At 38.9% G+C, this 17,511-nt stretch overlaps 2 protein-coding genes and 1 long non-coding RNA gene across 3 annotated transcripts; all 3 read left to right on the forward strand.

The window, feature by feature from the left end:
- Positions 1-4,789: 4,789 nt before the first annotated feature.
- On the forward strand, positions 4,790-6,141 carry LOC146307819 (uncharacterized). Its single transcript, XM_084747282.1, has 4 exons — positions 4,790-5,046; positions 5,140-5,248; positions 5,380-5,454; positions 5,564-6,141. Exons 1-4 carry the CDS (start codon positions 4,968-4,970, stop codon positions 5,706-5,708), a joined length of 408 nt encoding a protein of 135 aa, XP_084603408.1. The 5' UTR covers positions 4,790-4,967; the 3' UTR covers positions 5,709-6,141.
- A 1,950-nt stretch (positions 6,142-8,091) lies between these two features.
- LOC146307820 (uncharacterized) lies at positions 8,092-9,255 on the forward strand. The gene is made up of 3 exons (XR_014772764.1): positions 8,092-8,289; positions 8,384-8,492; positions 8,624-9,255. It is a non-coding gene; the product is annotated as an uncharacterized LOC146307820 (long non-coding RNA).
- A 3,244-nt stretch (positions 9,256-12,499) lies between these two features.
- LOC146307821 (uncharacterized) lies at positions 12,500-14,322 on the forward strand. Its single transcript, XM_084747733.1, has 4 exons — positions 12,500-12,701; positions 12,811-12,919; positions 13,441-13,515; positions 13,647-14,322. Exons 1-4 carry the CDS (start codon positions 12,623-12,625, stop codon positions 13,852-13,854), a joined length of 471 nt encoding a protein of 156 aa, XP_084603859.1. The 5' UTR covers positions 12,500-12,622; the 3' UTR covers positions 13,855-14,322.
- The last annotated feature ends 3,189 nt before the right edge of the window (positions 14,323-17,511 follow it).

The following is a 17,511-nucleotide window of genomic DNA, read 5'->3' on the forward strand; positions in this document are numbered from 1 at the left end:
CTGATGTCTTAACCTGCCCCCCCCCCCCCCCCCCCCCCCAACTTCACTCTTCACACCTAAACCTATCTGATCAAAATTCAAATCAATGAAGGCAATAAGTACCAGTATGACAGGCCCACACTTTCCCCTAAACCAGAAAAAAGGTTGTCCCAAATTCGTCACAGGATTCATCGTCGTCAGCCTGCACCAGCTAATCGTCTCCACACCACAAACTACGCACAAACATTTATTTGTATGTATTTAACTCATGTTTAATGAGAAATAAAAAGGCTGTTTATTATGGTAACATGACGCGCGGAGCTTGTGTCAGCAGTTTTACCACAGTGCTATCAGCTTCAGTAAGTGCAACACCACCCACCTCGTCCCCACCGACACTCATTTCTCAGAAAGTCCTGTCACATGTAGCCTTAACACCTTCTACAGAGATGACAATGATGATGATGATGATGAATGTTTCATTTAAATGCCTCAGGAAGAAAAGAAGACAAGAAATGCTGTTGGCAGCAAATTAATTATGACTGTTTGACATCATGCCCAGGAAAAGGGATGGTCAGCAGGGTGATCAACACGGTTGGCACTATAGCGGCTTCTCAGACCGACTATCCAGTTCCTCTTCTATAACATCAAATATACCAGAAATTTAGAGCATCTTTAAAGACATTAGTGAGTCAGTACGGCAGAAGCTTGAGCTAAAACATCAGTAAAACCTCTAGCTGATAGTGACACTTCTTAAGTTTTGTTTTCTAGCACAAAAAAACATCTGCCCAAAGATGCTTTTACTTTTACATTTAGATCTTACGAGAACACAACAGACTGAAAGTCTGCTGAGAGTGGATGCTTCTGCTTTTACCTCTGATGCAATTCCTAGTCATTTCCTTTATTTAACCTTTTCATTTTGGTTGAATGAGTGTCTTCATTCAGCCTCATGTCAGTGCTTTCTCAAAGTCACAGTTTTAGGTGCACACACATATCAGTATACGTAGGTGTCAGTTTTGTTAAGAGAGGTGTCTCTGTCTGCTCTGGGTGTTTGCATTCGCTGCTCTGCTTCAGAGTTTTAAAGTCACACAAAAACATGTGTATTTTAATTATTTTGCTGGTACATGAGTGGATACTTCTGTATCTCCTGCCAGAGGAGGGCAGGGTCAACAGGCTGTGACGGATCTTATCTTTTAATACAGTTTTTAAAAAGCTTTTTACACCATTTATTAATGTCAACACGTTCATTTACTGTTTGTTTTATTATTACAATTTATCTTATTTGCTTCATTTTATTCAAACTGCCTGATTTCTCTTGTCCAGCTCCGGAAATGTTTTAAACTTGGGTCTACCATGTAAAGCATGTTGTAACTTTGTTTTGAAAAGATGCTGTATAAAATAAAGTTTTATTATTTGTGTAAGTTTATTTTTATTATTATTATTATTACAGTATCCTGTGAACTCTGTGCAGGAACCTCACCCCCTCACCCCTCGGGGCAGTTTTAATGACCCACTGTAGAGTTTTTCTGTCCTGGGCCGTGCACATCCAATGATGGAGATGTTTGAAGCGAATTTTGCCCTCCTCAGTTCCCGTCAGAAATCTCCTGAGCCTCCTTTTCCAGGGCGGAGGTGTGTGATGTTCATCCCAGGTTCTCTGTGATGTTGATTCTCAGGAACCTAAAACTGTTCATGTCAGCTCCACTGATGTAGACAGGATTGTGCGTCTTTGCCTCCTTACTCTGAAAATCAACAGTCAGTTCTTGGTTTTGCTGATGCTGAGCAGTAGGTTGTTTTCTCTCCATGTCGTCAGACGTCCAGCATTAACAGTGGTGGGGCTCAGGTCTTTTCAACATCAGTCAAGCAACTGTTTGACTAACCAAACATAAACTGTTTTGCAATACTTTTTGTAACATTTCAGTGGTTTTTTACTTACGTGCAAACTGAACATCCCGCACGCCACATCCTTTGTGGCTGCGAGTGCACTGATAACAAAGAATGTGTACGTTCTTATGAAAGTTGTTCTGTCCTTTGCACTGTAGTTTCAGACTCTGTTGTGGAATCTGTGGACAAATCTACAGTGAGAAAACAGGAAGGGCCACACATTTTTCTTTTTCCAGGTGCAGCATGTCAACACTGTGCTGCTCGCCTTCTCGTTCATCATTATAAATACGTTATCTGATTAATTGTGTTTAGAAAGACACAGAGGAGGAACTGATTGACTCAAGGGTCCCAGTGACTAACAAGCTGATCACCAACAAGGACCTGAGCACAGCTGATGTGGCAATAAATCACAATTTTGAGGGGTGTTATGGGCAGAGGTGCACAGCTGCAAATGCAAATTTTCAAAGCTTGGTGTGAGAACCATGCAACAGCTTTGCAAGACTAATCAAACTGATAATACTTTACTGATTAGGTCAAATTCTTGTGTAATCTTGGAATTCATCAGCTATCATCTAACAATAATTTTGCCTCTGGAGGATCAATATATTGCTAATTGCTGGTTGATGAACTGACAATCGCTGGTTGGAAAGTTTTAACATATCATCCAACACTAGTGTCAGATTTCTGATATTTTTTAATATTTATGGATGTTTGTTTCTCTATTTTTATCTATATCTCTATATGTCTGTGTTAGCACATTGTGCTTTGAGAAACAAAATTTCGTTTCTGTGTACTCTGAATGCGGAAATGATGAATAAACAACTTAAAAAACTTAAACTCAAACAGTAAAACAAACTCTATTCAGAAGACTGGAGAGTGGGATTATTAGTTTTTGACTGAATGCAGTAAATTAAACTGTTCGTAACTCTCTTGTCAGATAATTTGACTCCTCTGTCTACATTCAGTTTATTCTCTGACAGAGATTTTCACTACAAAACGCTGAACACCCTCTATAATGGACTGTTCAGTGAGTGGTTCTGTACAGTATATTACATACAGGTGGGGGCTCAGAGGATCATGTTGTGACATGTCCGTGTGTCACTGAGCTGCAGCGCATTATGACCACACGCTGCAGCAAGTCCTGCCCAAAGCGATTGCAAAAGTCTTTATGACATAAATGCCACAAAACTGACTTCCTCATTATGAGAATAGTTTCTATAGTTTACTGGCTGAAATGTGGAGGGTTTACGCCGAACCAGGCCTGGGGTTTCACAATTTTAAGGCCACTTTGGCGTCAACTTTCTGAGGTCACAACTGCCAGGGCACGGAGGCCATCAAGGAAAACAACACAATTAATTTAACTTTAACACAAAGAATAACAAAAGACATAATTTGATGACATATGAAGCAGCGTGGGATCATGGGAGTCGCTATGTTCTGATGAAAATCTATCTGACATGACTCAGGCAGAAAGCACAAGTTTTATTCACGTTACATTTAGTCACGTTTGCTGACTTCTTTCCTCACTCTCTGATGTGTCCGACATGTCCCATATTTTCCCAGAAGTTATAGCAACTAGCGGCTGTGGCGACAGAGGGGTTGGAGCGGGTTATGGACAGACGTGTGGGAGCTCGGAGTCTTCACGGAAACACTGTGATGGGTCCCAGAGGACAGTATCCGAAAAGGCCGAGTTCACTGTCGGAATCGGTTAGGATTGTGTCGATGTGGTGTCAATGAACTCTTATAGAAGAGATTCCTTTTTCCAGTCTCCTCCTTGAGGTCTGATTTTTGACAGTCCTGGCAGGACATGATTAGAACAACAGGGACACAAACTGTGTGTGAGACTAAAACCACTAAAGTCGACAGGAAGTTTGTCATTATTTTGAGATAGTGACTCATGATTTTAAGATACGGGTGACCAGGGACAATTCATAACTTATGAATCACAGACATTTTGAAATACACCAGTCATCTTTTGATATGAGAAGCACAAATGTGCAATAATTAGTAAAATAATTAATATATTGTCCAATAAGCACAAGACAGTAATATTAAATGTCATGCAAGAAGTCATGCAAGTGTGTTACATTACCCCCTTGGTGAGGGTAATGGAAACACTGAAAATGAATCATTTTAACCCACTGTAACTATAATAAAAGCACACCTTAAAGTAATCACATTACTGCTGTAGTATCTAATAATGTTACTTGGTATGAAACCTTTTAGATGTCAGGCATCGTTTGCATTCTCTATTTTTGCAGAAGACTAGCCTACTGTTCTACTAGATTTTAATTTTTTGAATTGAATTAAAAGTAAGTCCAGTGTCCCTGGTAGGAGGAAGTTCTATTTCAGATTAAATAAGAACAAAAAAGAAGGAATGGATGTGAAGTAGTTAATTTTTGTGACTGGTTCAAAATGTAAAAAAATGTGAACCATGAATGAGAACTAGTTAGTTTCAGTTTGGACGTGCACAACACTGCTAGCATCCTCCTATATCATCAGCTACCTCTCATTTTATGTCCCAGTAAAAACTCTCAGATGCCTTTCATTCAGAAGTTCATGAACCGTCTCACAAGAAATCTGGTGAGGCTGCTTCGTGTTTCTATGGCCTTAAACCAGGACTAAACTTTCACTAACAAAACCGCCATCTTCCTCAGAACACTAACCAGTGACCAGTTTGCATTAAGTTTACTGAGTGATTAATAACTTTTTTAATGCTTTAATAAATGTATTGATAAAAGATGTCGTGGCATGAGGATTACCTCAGGCCTGCGATCAAATCATCTGGAAAAACGAGACTTAGTATTTCAAACAAAATGTTATGATGAAAGTGCTTCCTGTTCGTAAGACGACTGTCACTTCATGGAAATCCCTGAAAATCAGGAGGTCGTTCATTCAGATGAACAGAGAGGATGGGAGGAGAAACGAATCGGAGGATGACTAACCGAAGGAACCACTTCTGCTTTTTCAGGCCTTAAGTACGGGACGTCTCCAAACGGTTGTCAGTGCACCGAGCTCTCTGGAGAGGAAGGGACAAGGAAGACCGACAGAGAAAACTTTATTCACTATTTATCTATTTAATCTCTTATTTATCACACTCTTTAAAAAAAATGAACTGCAGAGGTCTGTTGAAGAGCGCGCTGGTGGTCGCCGTGGTCATGATGGCTGTGGTTGAGTCTGCACCAACAGGTAAGATGAAGCCTCAGATAAAAAAACACACACAAGATCGTAAAGAAGCCTTTTAAAATGACATTATTTAAAACTCTTTTTTGTTTGTTTTAGGTGAGAAGCTGGCAACCTGCTGTAAGACCGTCAACAGCCAGGAGATATCTGATCCAATCACAGGATACATGGTCCAGAGACAGAACCTCCCATGTGTCCGAGCTGTCATGTAAGTCAGAGAAATAATAACTTTGCTTTTCAACTTTATTTCTTCATATTTGTCATAAACTGACATGAATGATACAAACTGTTAGTAAGATTGAAGATGCTCATGTTGTATTTGTTTTGTCTTTCCTGCAGCTTTCAGACAGAAAAAGGTCTTTTCTGCAGTCGGTTCAACGCTCCCTGGGTTCGCACCAAGATCATAGCTTTCGAGTGAGTTTATTTTCACTGTTCATTTACTCACATTGACATTTTCTCATTTATTTAATTCTTAAATTCTTATGGCCTCATATATTTTGTTTCTTTATTATCTTTCTTGCAGGAAAGCAAAAGCTCAGGCCACTGCTTCGTCTGTGGTCCCCTCGTCCACCGCCTCCCTCCTCTCCATCATCTCATCCACTGCCTCTCCTCCTTCCTCCTCCTCTCTTCCTGCGGGTGAAACCTTCTCAGAAAGCGACAATGAGTAGACCTGCATCTTCTCCACCTCCGGCCAACAAAAACAGAGACTGAATTTGTCAAGACGATAATGATTATTGCCTCAACACTGAAACAAACTGTTTGAAAGAGCACTTGAAGACCATAGTTATGTTAAATTAGTACGTCATGTTGAATATTTAGTTTCTTTTAATTTCTTTGGAGTTAAATTATTTATTAGTTTAATTTAATTGACCAGTGCTGATAGAAATGTTCATGTATTTATTACCAAGTGTATTAATGTTTACAAGTCAAAACTTTATGATCACTGTAACGCAATTTTATTACTATTACTGAATGAAATTGTTCTTTGGAAATGTTTTGAGATGTTTATTTATTTGAAAACTTGCAGAAACTTTTAATCTAAAAGAGAAATTGTGCAACCGTGAAAAGTTTGGTCAGAAATAAAAATATGAAAAAAATGTCAAGCACGTGATCCTGCATCTTCTTCTTTTCTGACTTTTTTCTTCTGTTGTTTTATGTGTGAGGAAGTGTTGCTTCTTTCTGATACACAAATGCAAGAATCTTCTCTCAACAAAAATACGAGTACAACACTTTTGTTCTTCCTCCAATTTTTCATTATTTGGAGGTAAAGAAAAATCTAAGACTTCTTCTGTGCACACAGAAGGTTTATTTCCCTCATCAATCACCCTCAATCCACCTGGCATATTAAGATGCTGATTAAAGAGCAGGATTATTGCACAGGTGTACTTTGCATCGCTCATAACAAAAGACACTATAAAATGTGGCTTTATTTTATCTCCATGAAGGCAAAGCCATGACCTGCCCTACTCTGCCTCTGATTGGCTTACCCTGATATTGCTACCTTAACTCTAACCAATCACTCCTCACGACTAAATCTAACCAACCCAACCGATGAAGACAGCGAGTACAAGCCAATCAGAGGCAGAGTCTGGGGACCAAAAGGGTCCTTGAGTGGGTTATTGAGGGGAATACAACATTTTAAAGAGCTCATGAAGCAACAATAAATGTGTGTTAAAAGTTTATCACACCACAAAAACATGTTATTAACCACCCAACCAAATTTTAATGATTAAAAAAAATTGTTAAGTATATAAAACTACCTCTCAAAATCATTTTTCTCTGCTCTGAAATGCTGGAGGCGTGTCCACTCCTCCGTCTCAAACACCTCAATGAAACATGGACGCTCTGTCTAGCAGCTTCATTGGACATGTCCAGACATGTTTGAGCCACCGGAGCCAGAGGACGCTGACAGGATGTCTTTTTTCCCCCTCTGTGTCGGGTTGTTGGAACTGAAGTGAGCCGAAGTGAACTGCTGGGCTGATTTGGACTGAGAGAGTCGCTGAAGGTACATTTGAAACTGACCGTGAGGGGAGGGGGGAGGCCGTGTCGTGGGCTTCAACACGTCACCGAGACACGTTTCAGGTCCGCCCGAAAAATCCTGAACATGAAACAGGTTAACGGTTTAACTCCACAAATCAGTTCTACAGAGTTCTCAGTGTTTTCACAAGTTTTCAACAACGACGTTCTAACATGTATCATGCATTTAGAGGAAAAACTCCTTTACAAAGACTTGAACTGTCACCACATTTTCTTCTAAGTTGGAACAGCTAATGGGGCGAGCTGCTTTAAATGATTATTCTTTATTCTGATCCCAGTTTGATCACTGATTGACTATGAAGACTTTATTAACATGAAAAAAGTTTTAGAGCCCCTGCTGTATGTCCTTCACATCCTCAGACCAACATGATTGACAGTTACTCTCAAAACAACATATATTAGCGGCGCAGAGTTCTGGAGAAACAGACTAACTGGTCCTTACAGTTTGGTCAAGTTCAGACAATAAAACTACTTGGTCAGGATTCAGAAAATATTGTAGCTGGGGTTAAAATAATTATATTGTATATGTCAGGTTACAGAAGTGAGGTCACTTACACAACAGACCAGAACAAAATTTACTAAAAGCTTTAACTCTGCATTTCCTTTATGTTTCACACAGACTCGAGCCCCGGTCTCCATGTTGAAAGTCCAGTGACTCCAGACTAGTCACTCTGTGAACTGTGAACTTCCTGCCCTGCACTCAACAATAACCAGTTTGCTTTAAGTTCACTGTGTGATTCATAATTTTTTGTTCTTTGTTGATGCTTCAATAAATCTACTGGTAAAACATGTCGCAGCATGACGATGACCTTGGGCCTGCGATCAAATAATCTGGAAAAACGTGATGTTGAAAGTGCTTCCTGTTCGTAAGCCGCTCGTCATTTCATGGAAACCCCTGTGAAACAGGAGGTCGTTCATTCAGACGAACAGAGAGGATGGGAGGAGAAATGAATCGGAGGATGACTAACCGAAGGAACCACTTCTGCTTTTTCAGGCCTTAAGTACGGGACGTCTCCAAACGGTTGTCAGTGCACCGAGCTGTCTGGAGAGGAAGGGACAAGGAAGACCGACGGAGAAAACTTTATTCACTATTTATCTATTTAATCTCTTATTTATCACACTCTTTAAAAAAAATGAACTGCAGAGGTCTGTTGAAGAGCGCACTGGTGGTCGCCGTGGTCATGATGGCTGTGGTTGAGTCTGCACCAACAGGTAAGATGAAGCCTCAGATAAAAAAAACACACACAAGATCTTAAAGAAATCTTTTAAAATGACATTATTTAAAACTCTTTTTTGTTTGTTTTAGGTGAGAAGCTGGCAACCTGCTGTAAGACCGTCAACAGCCAGGAGATATCCGATCCAATCACAGGATACATGGTCCAGCAACAGAACCTCCCATGTGTCCGAGCTGTCATGTAAGTCAGAGAAACAATAACTTTGCTTTTCAACTTTATTTCTTCATATTTGTCATAAACTGACATGAATGATACAAACTGTTAGTAAGATTGAAGATGCTCATGTTGTATTTGTTTTGTCTTTCCTGCAGCTTTCAGACAGAAAAAGGTCTTTTCTGCAGTCGGTTCAACGCTCCCTGGGTTCGCACCAAGATCATAGCTTTCGAGTGAGTTTATTTTCACTGTTCATTTACTCACATTGACATTTTCTCATTCATTTAATTCTTAAATCTCACACTTATGGTCTCATATATTTTGTTTCTTTATTATCTTTCTTGCAGGAAAGCAAAAGCTCAGGCCACTGCTTCGTCTGTGGTCCCCTCGTCCACCGCCTCCCTCCTCTCCGTCATCTCATCCACTGCCTCTCCTCCTTCCTCTGTTTGAAAGAGCACTTGAAGACCATAGTTATGTTAAATTAGTACTTTATGTTGAATATTTAGTTTCTTTTAATTTCTTTGGAGTTAAATTATTTATTAGTTTAATTTAATTGACCAGTGCTGATAGAAGTGTTCATGTATTTATTACCAAGTGTATTAATGTTTACAAGTCACAACTTTATGATCAGTGTAATGTAATTTTATTACTATTACTGAATGAAACTGTTCATTGAAAATGTTTTGAGATGTTTATTTATTTGAAAACTTGCGAAAACTTTTAATCTAAAAGGGAAATTGTGCAACCGTGAAAAGTTTGGTCGGAAATAAAAATATGAAAAAAATGTTAAGCACGCGATCCTGCATCTTCTTCTTTTCTGACTTCCTTTTTATGAGGATGTGTTGCTTCTCTCTGATATATAAAAAAATGCAAGAAGGAAAATATGAACTCAGCACTTTTGATTTGTTCCCATTTTTCACTGGTTGGAAGTAAAAAAAAAAAAAAAAAAAAAAAAAGACTTGTTCTGTGCACACAAAAAGCTGAGGTCTGTCAAATGTTCATAAATTTGTTAAACTCTGTCTCACTGAGTGCTTGTACCAAAATAATCCATCCACCCGACAGGTGTGGCGTATAGAGATGCTGATTAAACAGCAGGATTATTGCACAGGTGAACCTCAGACTGGTCACAATAAAAGGACACTAACATGTGATGTTTCATTTTTTCTCCATGAGGGCAAAGTCATAACCTGCTGTACCTCTGACTGGGTTACTCTGATATTACTACAAAATAAACCTTTTGTGTGCACAGAAGCAGTCCAAGATTTCTTTTTTACTTAAACTCATGCTGACGTCAAAAATGTGAGCAAAAACAAAAGTGTTGCTTTTTTGTTTTTGTAGAATATATAAGGGCTGCAGAATTTTACATTTTAATTTTACATTTCAAACATGAAACATGCCATACAGCAGTTGCTGCTTGTTTGGGGACATAGTTAACACACAGGTAAAGGTAAAACACCTGTGATAGCGCCCTTTTACCGACTCTGGTGAAAACAAGGCTAAAGTAAATTGTTAAAACGTCATACTGCTAGAAAGGTAAGACGTTAGACTTTGCTTTAACAGCATTACATCCGCTGAAAACATTACATGATCATTTATGTTCATGGTCAAAGGGAAGTTTTAGTAGAATGTTGGCAAAGAGGTGTCCAGTTGTGGACACAGTTATGCTAGTCGTCTTGCAACCTCCATGAGTTCACCAGCTCCCAAACAATCCTGCTCAAAAGACTAAAACGTAACTCAACAATGTAAGACGTGTGTCTGCAGCTGCACGGCTCCTGCAGCTCAAAAACAAACGAAAGCTCAGGCAGAGTTCCTCTTTGTTGTGGGAGCAGGAGTCATCTGAGGACCAGCACGCCGCTGCACAAGAAGGGGAGAGTGAAATTAGGAAACCAGCAGCAGCTGCTGAGCTAATCAACTCACCTGACACTGCTCTCATGAGCCGAACCCCCCACACCTCTCTCTCTCTCTCTGTCCTGCACCTCACTGTAAACCACACCCACCTCCACAGGTGATTATTTGATTATTGGCTAACATCCTTTCATCAAATCTGTGCTGATACTCATAAAAGTACAGGTACCTTTACAGTCCCTCCCCTCACTGCATCATTAGTGTGAGTATGAGGCGGTTTTTGTGACCTCTGCTCCTTACAAGGCGCCTGATTCTATTAAAGTGGAAATCCCCGACTCCACCCTCTCGTTCTTTATGGATCAGAGACATTCTCCGTTTCGTCAAACCAGAAAGATGCTTTCTTTTTTTTCTGTTGTGTTCTTGTTGTTATTTTTGCTAACTACATGTTTCCTAAAAAAAAAAAAAAAAAGTACAGTGCTGTTAATTTCCTCTTCATACATTTGTTGTTGTTTATTTGTCCACTTAAATACTTAAAAAAATAAAATAAATACTTTTTCTCTCTTTTCTCTACTGTGGACATGATCATTATTATTGCTATTATTATTATTGTTGTTGTTGTTACATATTTCTTGATTAATTATCCACTTGTTTATTTATTTATTTATTGTGATAGTTTTCATCATTATTATTTATTAATCTTTATTCAGGTATTTTTATTCAAAAAGTTCTAAGACAAATGACATAAATTCAAACTGAGTCAAAATAGTGTAACAAAATGACCTTGAATCGTACCACTGATGACTTATAAACAAATTTGACAAGTTACAGCATTCTAACTTTGTTATTCAATGTTCCAGGTTACATATTACAAAACCAACTTTTTTGACCGTCCAAAATGAGCCAATCTGAAGTTCGGGCAAACATCAAATTTCTAACAAAACTCCAATGGAAACCTACAGAAATCATTGAAGCTTTGCAAAATGTTTATGGAGACTCTTCACCTTCTAGAGCCGTATTTTCAAAGTTGAAGGAACGTTTGAAAGGACCAAGATTCTGCTCGCAGAAGTGTATTGAGTTAGGTGGATCTTATGTTGACAAATAATTTAGTATCTTTCATAAATAATTTTTTTTTTCAATTTGTCTCAGAACTTTTTGAATTACCCTCGTATCTGCTTTTGATTTATTTTTTGTATCATCTTTACATCAGTTTTTCTTTTTAATACTTTGTTTTATTAGCAGCATTATTACAATTTTTATCAAGTCTGTTGTTGTTATTAATGCTATTACTATATACTGTTCCATGTATACCCTGAAATTCTCAATAAACAAAACCGCAAAATAAAGCACAAGTACCACAAAAAATATGACAGTAATTTGAATTTTTAATGAGTTACTTCCACCCCTGGCACAATAAATGTAATAATATCACAGAAAACCCTTTTGCAATCAAAGTTACTGTTAGAATTTTATTTTATGAAGCATTAAACAAAACACTGCCCTCAGCTCTGTACCAGCTGATGTCTGCTTTGTTTTGTTGCATGTCGAGCAAAAGCAGAAGAGGAAGAAGAGATTTAGCCATTTCCTGTAGTTGCTCTGGTGTTTCATGAGGACAGTGAGCTTGTCAGAAGCCTTTATGACGCTTTCAAGTTAATGTACAGAAGTGTGGGCACCGTATGGCACTTCCTAGAACTGATGAAGATCGTACATGACTGCAACAAAACAGTAAGAACTGAATCAGTGATCGCTAAGACAAAAAGATGTCAAGACTTCTATGTCCTTATGTGTTCATGACAAAAATGCCACAAGAATGACCTCATTATTCATCATTCGCCTTGAAATGAGGCAGAGTTACACTCAGCAGTGACCAGTTTGCATTAAGCTGAGTGACTCATAACTTTTTCGTTGTTAAAGCTTTAATAAATGTACTAATAAAAGACACTGTAACATGGGAGTGACCTCTGGCCTGTGAGGTGTTCTCAACTCCCCTGCTAATCAGATAATCAGGAAAAACCGTGACTGAATTTTTTCCAAACTGAACTCTATGATGAAAGTGCCTTTTGGCCAGTTGTTGGTGACCTCATGGAAATCCCCCGTGAAATCAGCAGGTCATTTATTCAAATGAGAATGGAAAAAGAAAAAAAAGGATGATGATGATGACCACTTCTGCTTTCTGAGGCCTTAAGTACTTGATGTCTGCAGACTGCTGTCAGTTCACCAAGCTCTCTGGAGAGGAAGGGAGACGACAGGACGGCAGAGAAAACTTTATTCAGCATTTATCTATTTAATCTCTTATTTATCAACCTCTGTTGAAAATGATGAACTGTAGAAGTCTGGTGAAGAGCGCGCTGGTCGCCGTCGTCCTGATGGCTCTGATTCACTCTGGATCAGCAGGTAAGATTATAATTTAGATATGCAAAATCTTACAGATCGATTCTCCTCCTGTGAGCCATTTAAAATTATGTCTTTTTCTTAATCTGTCTCTCACTTCTGTTTATTTTAGCTGAGAAGCTGGCAACCTGCTGTACGTCAGTCACCAGCCAGGAAATTAAAGAACCAATCACAGGATACCTGGTCCAGAAACAAAGCCTCCCGTGTGTCCGAGCTGTCATGTAAGTCAGAAAATATATATATAATATAGAATATTTCCACCACCTCACTTTGCCGTTAAACAGCCTTTTCCAATCATCACAGTTAGAGAAGCTGAATGTTGCTTTCTCTCCTTACCAACCAAACTCCATGGATAAAATCAGTAAGTTTACCTCACAGAACACGGGAGCTGCTGGTCTACCATTGCCTCGATCTGTTTGCTTGTTTTTGTTGTTTTGTGACTTCAGTTAATCTGAGCTGTCCTTTAGAAACACCAGCGTCGCACAATAACACAAACAAAATAGCATATCAAGGCAGTGGTAGACCAACAACTCCTGTGTTCAGTGAGGTAAAATGACTGATTTTGCCCATTGAGTTTGGTTGGAATGCAGACAGCAATATGTTGGGGCTTGTGGTGAAAATATTCTTTTAAGTGGCAAAAATTGGATGCTGATTAAACAAAACTAGTAATTATTTTAGTGTTTTATTGATACTGAACCAAGACAGCCCAGCTGACTAACATATTTTTTTGCCTTTCCTGCAGCTTTCAAACAGAAAAAGGTCTTTTCTGCAGTCAGTTCAACGCTCCCTGGGTTCGCACCAAGATCATAGCTTTCGAGTGAGTTTATTTTCACTGTTCATTTACTCACATCAACCTTTTCTCATTTATTTAATCCTTAAATCTCAAATCGCCTGAAATCTCACACTTATGGTCTCATATTTTTTTGTCTTTTATTATCTTTCTCACAGGAAAGCAAAAGCTCAGGCCACTCCTTCACCTGTGGTCCGCTCGTCCACTGCCTCCCTCCTCTCCATCATCACATCCACCGCCTCCCCTCCTTCCTCATCTCTTGCGCCTTCCTCCTCTGTTCCTCCTTCCTCATCCTCTCTTCCCTCCCTCCCTTCCACGTCTGGGACGCCTGCTGGTGAAACCTTTTCAGAAAGCGACAATGAGTAGACCTGCATCTTTTTCACCTCGGGCCGATGGAAACAGAGAATGAATTTTTCAAGAAGTTCATGATTACTGCCTGAACTCTGAAATGTTTAAAATAGCACTTAAAAAGCATAGTTATGTTAAATTATTTATTATTTTTGCTGAATATTTAGTTTCTTTCAATGCCTCCTTCTCTCAAACAGTGAAAGTATTTATTATTTTAATTGACCAGTCCTGATAGAAGTATTCATGTATTTATTACCAAGTGTATTTATCAAAGTTGTTTTATGCAACTTTCTGATCAATGTAATGCATTTTTATTGCTACTATGCATCTTAAAGTTCAAACTTAAATGAATGAAATTGTTCTTTGAAAATGTTTTTGAGATATTTATTTATTTATTTGAAAGCTTGTGATAACTTTTTATTTGAAGGAGAATTTGTATAAACGTGGAAAACATTGGTCAGAAATAAATATATGAAATAAATGTTACACCGTCTTTATTTGCTTGATTATCTTCATCTTATCTGACTTCTTCATGACATGCAAAAGCAAGAAGCTGTAAAGGCTGCAGAGTTTTACCCAGATAAGGATCAAACATGAAACCTGCCATGAGGCAGCTGCAGGGATGGAGAGAGTACTAAAATAATATACCCAAAAATAAAAGTACTTGTGTTAAAAAACTATCTACAAAAACTTTTGGGTGTGTTGCCAATAACTATACTTCAGTTGGGACCAAAAAAAGATTTTATTTGTAATTGCAGCAAGTTTAAGTTTGGTGGTATGGTTCTGTTCTGTTCTGCACCAAAGACCCTTCAGGTTACACGATGCACGACGGTCAGGTCATGCGTCCAGCAGTCAAACTGTAATGTCACACCCAGAACAGCGCTGATCACAGCAGCACACACTCAGACATGCTTGCATGAAGTTGGTGTTAGCGACAACAACAGGAGAAAGAGAAGACAGACAGTCTACAAGGAGACGAAGCAGCTGAGAAGCTGAAGACGTCGCCAAACAGCGGTCAACTTTTGGCTCTTCGGGTTTATGTTAATCTGCTTCCACGTGAGATCTCATCTCGTCCTGTGAGATTCCACGAGATCTCTCGAGATCATGTTAATCTTAAAATAATGATGTAATAAGGCCTGACTGTAACCTGGAGGACTTTTGGAGAAAGTGTAAAATACCATTTAATAAAAATTTTACAGTCAGTGTTTTATTGTGAACATCCAATTTAAGTTTACAAGAAAAATTGTTTGAGAATGTTGTCAGTCATAGAAAGACAGAAAATCAGAATCAGCAGGTCAGATCCTTCAAAAAAATCGGAAATTGTAATCGGCCAAGAAAACTGAAATCAGTGCATCTCTAGTTCCAAACCATGAGTACTGAATTATAACATGAGTAATAGTATGGATCGGACCACACGCATCTTTTGAACTCGGCCTTCATTTTGATCTCAGCTGTAAACCTGTAAAGTGTTCTGACCTCATCCTGCATTGTGGCGCTACTGTGCTCACAAAATCTTTCCGCAGACATTAACACCTGGTAAAAACCACTTCTGTGGTAGTTTCTGTTACAGTAGGTGTCTCCGGGACCACTTTTTGCCATGATAACAGATGCTATCACGTGGACACCCACTTACAGAGTGAAAATCATAGCTGCCGCCTGCTGTCTGGTACGTGGCATCTGTGGTCAGTGGGTGGAACATTAAATTAACTGCAGCAGCAAAAGATTGCTAAGTGGAATTTCAACTTCAAACATGTCTACGTGCAGGGTATTTTCATTGATTTTCATTCTATCATCACGCAATCTTGTCGTTCATTTTCCATTTTGGTCTTTGGTTCAGACTAAGCAGCAGTTTTCCTCCCCCCAAAAATCACACACACACACACACACACACACACACACACACACACACACACACACACACACACAGATACAAACAAGTCTGTGTCAAATTAAGAAGAAAACGCCCCTCACCTCTGACTCTCTGTGAAAAAAGATGCCGCAATACCATTGCAACAAGGTCTAATAACATAAAGCCACTCCAGTGTGTCTTTTATAGTAACCCTAACCCTAACTAACTCCCTTGACTTCTACCCCAACTACTTGTTCTAACCCTAACCACCCCACACTTACCCACCCTCAACTCCCCAAGCCAACCTTTGATCCCACCCTCTTCTCACTGGACACCTGAATCACCAAACAGCAAAATAAAAAAAATAAATAAAGGGGGCAAAAATTCACAGCAACTTATATCCAAAAAACACACAACAATCCAAAACAAGTTAAAACGAAATCCAGTTATCAGAAATATTGTCACTGTCATTGTGGCTCTGGTAGACACACAGTTTCACAATGTCACCACCCAAATCTGACCCTAAAGGTCTTGGATTGGTTCTGCAGTGCAGTTCTTTTTTAAACTTTTTAATTGTTTCCACTCAAGCGACGGAAGACCATCCTCAGTCTTTTCAGTGAAGCGTTTAGAGACGGACCTCGCTGCCTCCTTTTATTTGAGTGAGTAAATATGCCAACCATGGCTGCAGCGGGAAGATGGAGGATGTGGTTACCGTCCACTAAAAGGAGCGCAGATTTCCCCTTTTCTGCCACTAAATATTCATCATGTCACACTTTGACTGCTCCGTGTTTCTCTGTGACGTCTGGTTCAAGTTCATCCAAGTTTATCCAAATCATAAAAAGCAGAACACATTTACCACTTAGCCTTTGTGGTGTGCAGCTCTGCAGACACGTTCACTTTCGTTTGCCAACATTTTGACACGTGCATGACTGGGACAGAAAGCAGTGACTGTGCTAAAACCTGTGCTAAAGCTTTCATGCTTATTATAAAGCAAACATGTCAACAGGTCTATAACTATGCATGTATTTCTGTGACTCAGTTCATTTCCTCAAGAGCAGAGTGTTTTGATACATGTATGATCATCTGCCAAAAGATGAGATGGTTATTCTTAGTTTTAATAAGCAGACAGCTTAATATAAACTCAGGATCACTGAGTTTCATGGCTTCATCATCCAGCACTTTGCAAGTTAAATTGCTTTAAGAGCGGCTCAAACTTCTTTTCTAGGTTTTTTAAACGTTACCTGTCACCTAGCCATTAGCAAACGGCAGTGATGTAGGTTACAACGCTGACGCCGTCTCCCTTAAATATATTTAATTAAGAGGGGAACTTTATGAAAATATAAACACAGGCTCTTCTGGTCTGCATGAACTAAATCGTTTCATCTGATTTAATTGAGAATCCGACCTGCAGGCATTAAAAGTAACTATAGAAATACTTGATGGTCTAGTTTGCTTATGAAGGTCAGATAGAGGCGTTAGTAATGAAGTGAGACTGTTTCCTAAACTCCTTGTAGTGTGTTTAATCCATGCACATTTCACATATAAGACCCTAACAATAGAAAACAGTATATTAAATAGGTTGAATCCCCATTTAATATAAAATCTATGGTCATTTTATGGTTCAATACACTAAATTAAAAAAGTGCATATTTCTTATTTAAGTGGATTTGAAAGTTTTCAACAGCACTGCAGGATGTGAGCTGATGAGATGATTTAAAAGGAACTATGAGACAATATAATATCTAAAATAAAACACACATTTAAACTTCCATCATACCTGTTACAGGCCTTTCCAGTGAAGTCGTGAATAATTACAACCTTTGCGT

This window comes from Lutjanus erythropterus, chromosome 21, assembly GCF_056507025.1.
Source record: "Lutjanus erythropterus isolate fLutEry1 chromosome 21, fLutEry1.hap2, whole genome shotgun sequence".
Lineage (NCBI taxonomy): Eukaryota > Metazoa > Chordata > Actinopteri > Lutjaniformes > Lutjanidae > Lutjanus > Lutjanus erythropterus.

Bases quoted from the DNA above. Each gene is read 5' to 3' on its own strand.
- LOC146307819 (XM_084747282.1), top strand. From the start codon at position 4,968: ATGAACTGCAGAGGTCTGTTGAAGAGCGCGCTGGTGGTCGCCGTGGTC. The intron at 5,047-5,139 runs GTAAGATGAAGC...TGTTTGTTTTAG, and splicing joins GGTTGAGTCTGCACCAACAG to GTGAGAAGCTGGCAACCTGC. The intron at 5,455-5,563 runs GTGAGTTTATTT...TCTTTCTTGCAG, and splicing joins ACCAAGATCATAGCTTTCGA to GAAAGCAAAAGCTCAGGCCA.
- LOC146307821 (XM_084747733.1), top strand. From the start codon at position 12,623: ATGATGAACTGTAGAAGTCTGGTGAAGAGCGCGCTGGTCGCCGTCGTC. The intron at 12,702-12,810 runs GTAAGATTATAA...TGTTTATTTTAG, and splicing joins GATTCACTCTGGATCAGCAG to CTGAGAAGCTGGCAACCTGC. The intron at 12,920-13,440 runs GTAAGTCAGAAA...CCTTTCCTGCAG, and splicing joins CCGTGTGTCCGAGCTGTCAT to CTTTCAAACAGAAAAAGGTC.